The 6,556-nt window shown below is 42.6% G+C and overlaps 1 protein-coding gene across 1 annotated transcript in view; it reads right to left on the minus strand.

The window, feature by feature from the left end:
* The window catches only part of NID2 (nidogen 2 (osteonidogen)), a 118,277-nt gene that overhangs the window by 29,158 nt on the left and 82,563 nt on the right, over window positions 1–6,556 (minus strand). Inside the window, exons 13-14 of the mRNA XM_006872369.1 lie at window positions 5,330–5,449; window positions 4,116–4,346 (exon numbers count right to left, since the gene is read on the minus strand). Of these exons, the coding sequence (XP_006872431.1) occupies window positions 4,116–4,346; window positions 5,330–5,449 (351 nt within the window). The remainder of the gene's footprint in view (window positions 1–4,115; window positions 4,347–5,329; window positions 5,450–6,556) is intronic.

A 6,556-nucleotide genomic window follows, 5' to 3' on the forward strand; every position in this document is an offset into this window, starting at 1 on the left:
GTCAACAGTAGTGAAGTTGGCCCAGGATTGGGCAGTGTTTCGTTCTACTGTGCATAAGGTCGCTATGAGTTGGTAACGACTTGATGGCACTTAACAGCAACCGCAACATACAGCCAATTGATCTTTGACAGAGGGCCATAGTACATTGAGTAGGCAAGATATCAACAGATGGTGCAAGAACAACTACAAATCGATATGCAAAAGACTGAAATAAGACCTTTACCTCATACCATATAATAAGACCTTTACCTCACGCCATATAACAAAAACCATTAAAGATTAAGTGTGGATTAAAGATTCAAATGTGAATCCCATTCCATCAATGAAAAAATAGGGACAAATTTAAGGGCAGTAATCCAGGGCACACACAGACTACCAAACATTGCAAAAATTATACAAACACAAGACAAAATAGATGATTGGGACATTCTAAAAACCAGAAACTTGCGTGCATCAGAGGATTTCACCAAAAGAGTAAAAAGGGTGTTTGGGTGGGCAATACACAAGAAGTGGGCAGGAGTGTAAGACCAAGGTAGATAGGGGAACACTGAGACAGGTTTACATGGGCTAAATAGGACAGAGATAAATAGTGATCCATGCTCAACCTTGGAACAACAGGGCTCTGGAATATAGGGATTGAAGTCTGAAGAGTGTAAATAATAGTAAGATTCTTGACTGTTTTAAGAATATTGGTTTCCCTTGCCTACTACTGTCATATAGACCCTTTAATGGGACAGAAAGGAATGTTGAGAAACATGATTACAGAAAGCTTGTAAGCCCATGTTTAGCCTGTAACTGACTGGAATACCTAAAAGTGGTTCTACAACTTCCCCAGTGAAACAGGCCTCTTGCAGAGAGCCTTTGCAGAGTATAGGACCTTAGGTGGAATCCTGAGCCCCATACAGAACCTTCTGAGATGGGACATTTCCACTAGAAAGGACAAGCAGACCATCCTGGAACATCTAGCGCAACAGAAGATAGATCTTCAAAGAAAGATCAGCAGGAAAAACCCAAAATTAAAATGGCAGTATGACTGGCTACTACAAGAATAAGCAAGGTGTTTGCCAGGAAGCCATCAAGGCAAGCAATCTAGTCCCTTCAGGACAAACCCCCTTCTAAGACTGAAACTCAAAGGGCACACATGAGCAGGCATGTAAGCTTGCTGGCGACCACATTGGTCTACTGGTGAATGGAAGAGGGGGAAAGAAAGGCAGCAATGAAGAAATGGGCTGAGTTCAATGATGTTCCATAGACTCCTGTTGACCTGAAGATGAGAAGAGAAGATGAAGGGCTGATTGATATCAAGTGAGGGGAGATGCACAAGAACACCCAAACTTGCAGAAAGTACCCATTTGACCTACCCTTGATGGCTTGATAATCAGAACTCAACTAGAGGAAGATGGAAGTAAAAAAACAATTTTTAATAAAGGAAACAAGTGTAAATTGCCACAATTTGATGAACTTCTCTTACACTCATGGATGTAGAAGCTCAATGCTATTCCCTCTGTATACAGGGTAGACAGGATGGGCAACTTAGACATTGGCTACGTAAAATGAGGCGGGTGATAAAGGTACAAAGTGACTTGGCTTACAAGTTTTCAAGAGGGTGTTTAGTTTAAGAGTGTGCGGGGGAAGATAAAGTCCCCGCTGAGTAGTTTTCATCTTGTCTAGATGTTCCATGACTAATTACGACTGTTACAACTGTAAAGATAGAAGTTTTGTAACAAAATGGGGGAGTAATTTACACCCTTGGAAACCTGTACAGGGTCGCTATGGGTCGGAACTGACTCGACGGCACTTTAACAACAACAGTTAATCTACAGTGCAGAAACAGAGGACCCAAGGACCACCAAGTAAGAAGAGCATGAGTGGAATGAGAGACCTTATCCAGAGAAGCTGGGACACCAGAGATGGAGTCTGAGATGGGGACATGAAGAGAGGGAGCAGCTAAGGACTCAAGATTCTTGGAAACAGAGGGACTGAATGTTAAAAAAAGATACTTGGAGGGGATTATAATCATTGTAATGAAACAAAGTATATGATTTGTTGAATGTAAAACTGATGATCTGTCCTGTAAACTTTCACTCAATTCACAGTAAAAGTTTTATTAAAAAAAAAATTTTTTTTCACCCAGAGCAGAGAGAGCTTTCCCAGAGAGCCAATGAACTTTTATTTTTAGCCTCCTCAACTGTGACAAAATAACTTTAAGTAAATTAAACCACCCACCTTGGTATTTCTGTTACACCATCACTAGATAACTAAGACATGAGGAGCTCTATCAACGCCTATGATAAGCAGAATTCTATGATGCCCTTTGATTTCACCCTCCTGGTGTAACTACTATGCTTACATGACATTAAAGACAACATAAATTTTGCAGAAGTAACATTCATAATTATGAGCAGAGGACCACAGAACCACCAATCAGGAAGAGCATGAGTGGAGCATGATATTCTATGCAGAAGAGTGGCGAGAGCAGAGATGGTGGCAGAAATAACGGCATGAAGAGATAGAGCAGCTGTGAACTCTAAGCCAAAGGACTGAAAAAGGCTGTGTGCCTGTAGGCAGGAGGCTGGCCTACAAAATATGTCCTTTGGGCATTTAAATGAATATGTACTTTTTGGTTTTCTATTTGTACATCAAATATTTTTGCTTTGTTGATTTGTGAAAAATAAAGTTGTAAACGGGGAGGTACAAGGAGAAGGCAGGCTAACTGTTGTTGCACGGAGGGGACTGTATTCATTTAAATGAAACAAAATTGATTGAAAGTAAAGCTGATCATCTTTCCTGTTTTGTTTTTTATTGTTAAAGAAAGGCTTGAAAACCCCTTGGATCACAGTAAAATGTCTGGTATCATGCTGGGAAGATGAGCACAACAGATTGGAAGGCAGTGAAAATGCACAGAGGTCACAACAATGGTGCAGTGTGAAGTACTTGATATATCTCGTCTAGCCATCATCTTTGCAACCCCCACCAATCTACTTTTCCTGACAGGTCTGGGTAAGAGAAGGTGGGGGAAGATGTTGATGGATTATATGATTCAGTTGTGAGTGACTGTCAACTGGATTAGTTGTGAAAACTTCAAATTCTATCATGGATATAAAATGAGCCACCTCAGAAGCCGAAGCGGGGATCTCACATCCTTTGGACCCCAAGATTCCTGATCTAGGAGCCAAAGCCGTAACACCAGAGGAGCGGCAGCAGAACACAGAGCCAGAAAATGAGAGCAAGTGGTGGACTTCCTGGCCCTTGGAGCAAGAAACACTGAGTGCCTTTGCTCAGTAGGCTCATATGTGGAGTAAGATGCCTCCAAGCACTTAATTGGGAGGTAGGTTTACTGACCCATGGAACCACAATTGAGTGCCTTCGGGATGACACTTATAGTGGAATGAAGTTGTCCTTTGGGCATTTATCAGCAGCCCTAAGAAAGCTTCGTAACATTGCTGGGTCCAATAGAGACCTGCCTGTTAGCACAGCTAAGGAGACGAGGTCCTGATTGGACAAACAGCATCCTAAGCATTTCTGACCTTGAATTGTAACCTACTAAACCTCTCTGGTAGCGTAATGGTTACGAATCGGTCTGCAAACCTCAGGGTCAGCAGTTCAAAACTACCAACTGTTCCACAGGAGAAAGATGAGGCTTTCTGCTCCCGTAAAGATTTGCAGCCTCGGAAACCCTGTACTGGGTCAGTATGAGTCAGAACCGACTCCACAGCACATAACAACAACAACAACAAATCTCTCTAATAAGTGCCACTACTCTGAGTATGGCGTTTGGATTCTGTGCAGCCACTGTAATGAATTACCAAACCCTGCTGAGTACACAGTGCTGGGGGAGGGAAGCTGAATGTTCTCTTTTATAAACAGCCACACCAATACTTGTGAAGGTGGCCAATGACTGGGCAACACTGTGTTCTGCTATATACGGGGTCACCAGGAGTCAGAGGCCAACTCAATGGCAACTAACAACAACAATCTGTAACAAGATCTGTAAAGGCTGCTGAACAGCACTAAGTTGGCATGGTCTGGCCAGGGGTCACAATCCACTCCACATTCAGCATCATTTTGCTTCTTGACCCAAAGTCAAAGTTGGAACAAGGTTCCTGCTTTCTCACCTGGTGTTCTGCAGTGAGGCGGGGTAGAGCCAGGGGGTGTCCGCGTGCCAGGGACTTCATGGCCATTGTGGTCCACGCACCAGCAGAAGCCTGTGTTCCTGTGACACTGAAGGGGCAGGAAGTTGCCATTCTCATCACATTGGGGGATGTGCAGTGGGGATCCAGGATAGGCCGGCTGGGCCTGGGCATAGCGCTGCTGCTGTTCACAGGGTTTCAATTCTGAGGTAGAGTCTTCAAGGACCAGGGCAGAAGTAGAGAGAGAGAGAAATAAAAAGCTTTGCAACTTACTTGTTTTCACAAGTCAACCTCAAAAAGTCTCCTGTGTTGATATTTTTGTTTCCCTTACAAATGGAAGGCAGCAAGACACAGGAAAAACAGCAATGCACTGGAATCTTGGAGTCCTGGGTTTTAATTTTATCTCTGCCACTATTTATTTAGTTTATCTCCAGCGTTCAGAGTTCACACTCTTAAGTCTTTAGTTGACTATTAGTAGTAGTAAAGCCACCACCTCTCCCTCACTCCCCAGGGTCCCATTGCTGTCTGGTTACAATGAAGAACCACCCATGCTGTCTATCCAAATATCCCAAGAGACTTTGGAGAAAACAAGTAAAACCCCTTTCCATTCCTGGAGGTCTGGGGTTTAAATCTGAACAGTTCCTTGTCAGTGTTGTTTCGCTGGGGCTCACTCTTGCACACAGCTCCTGCTTAGCTTCACCTCCACACTTGCCCTCAATCACCTAACTTGTACTGATGAAGGCAAAGGAAATGAGATGACGAATGAGTCATATACTAATAATGGGTCACATACTAATGCTAATCCCTAGAAAACTTCAGCAAACATTATCAATAAATCCAAGAGTCTTGGGTGGTATAGTTAAGCACTTGACTACTAATCAAAAGGTTAGCGGTTTGAGTTTGACCAGAGGACATCTGAGAAGAAAGCTCTGGTGATTTGCTTCTAAAAAATCAGTCTTAAAAGCCCTCTGGAACATAGCTCACCTCTACCACACAAGGTGGTAGACAAGGATAGGAATTACTCTCTATCAACTGCTGTTTCTTTAGTTTTATCAGCAAAGCAGGTAGCAGGAGCTATCTGGAAAATCTACCAACTAGGGCCTCAAACATGCATGAACCAATAGTGGGCTGAAGTGTTACAGAAAACTATTAAAGACCCCTGGAATCTTAGGTGCCTAATCTGGCCTTGCAAACCTTACCAGGTGTGCACTGAAATCCATCCCCGTGATACCCAGGTTGGCAACGACAGGAAAAGGAACCAGGAGTATTGTAGCAAGTCGCTGCAGGGTGACATCTGTTTTCCAAGCATTCGTCAACATCTGCAGAGGCCAAAAACAGGAACAGAGACAGAGGGAAGGAAAACCAGGATGAATTCATTGCACACTATTCTGTGTGTTGAAACTAAAACCTGTTGAAACTTAACTTACTAGCCATTGTCAGCGAGTTGATTTCAACTCATTAGTGACTACAGGACAAAGTAGACGGTTTTCAAGACTAATACTGTTGTACACAGAATCCCTCATCTTTCTCCCATGAGGTGATTGGTGGGTTTGAACTGCTACTCTTGTGTCAAGCAGCCCAACACTTTTCCGCCAGCCCACCAAGACTACTACGTGGTCTTAATGCACATGGATCAAGAGATAAGTTGTCAACCTCAGAGACCCTGCCTAAAATGGGCTCAGAGGATCTCTGGGCATGAGCAAGAAAATGCTGTCACCAAAAGGCAAGTGAAGAAGAAAACAGGTCGAGGCTCACGTGAGCGGACTCATGAGACAGAATGCTCAGTAGAAATCAAGGCCATGCTCATCTTTATGTAAGAACATATCCTGCAGTTTATTTCTACAACATGTTTTAGCTACAGTGAATTCCAGAAAGTTATTACCTTTAAACTAACTTTTAGACTTCTTGTTGTTAAGTGCCATCGAGTCAGTTCCAACTCATAGCAACCCTGTATAGGGTTTCCAAGAAGTGGCTCTTGAGTTTAAACTACCGACCTCATGATTAAACCTGACCTTGCGGTCCAGTGTTTATCCTACAGCACCACACCAGAACTCTGACTATAAATCATTAATTTCCTTTCAGTCATACAATATATATAAGTATAACTCATTTTTCCTGTCACTGTTGGTACTGTCTCCCTTTAGCACTGATTTATAGCTGCAAGACCTAGATGATACTCCACATACTTTGTCAATTAAGTGAAAGCTGCATTCAATCTTGCTTCATTAGCATCTTACTACTTAGAATCCCAACTAGCTAGAAATGTTCTTTACTTTCCACTTACAGAAAAAAAGTACAAGAAAAATATCATTGGGAATTTTGAAACAACACACAACCAATAAAATCTAAATTTACCAGGTATATCAACACAAACAATTCAGATTTCTAGACTATACACAGGACTCTGATAGCATGGTGGTTATGAG

Source organism: Chrysochloris asiatica, unplaced genomic scaffold (genome assembly GCF_000296735.1).
Source record: "Chrysochloris asiatica unplaced genomic scaffold, ChrAsi1.0 scaffold00194, whole genome shotgun sequence".
NCBI lineage: Eukaryota > Metazoa > Chordata > Mammalia > Afrosoricida > Chrysochloridae > Chrysochloris > Chrysochloris asiatica.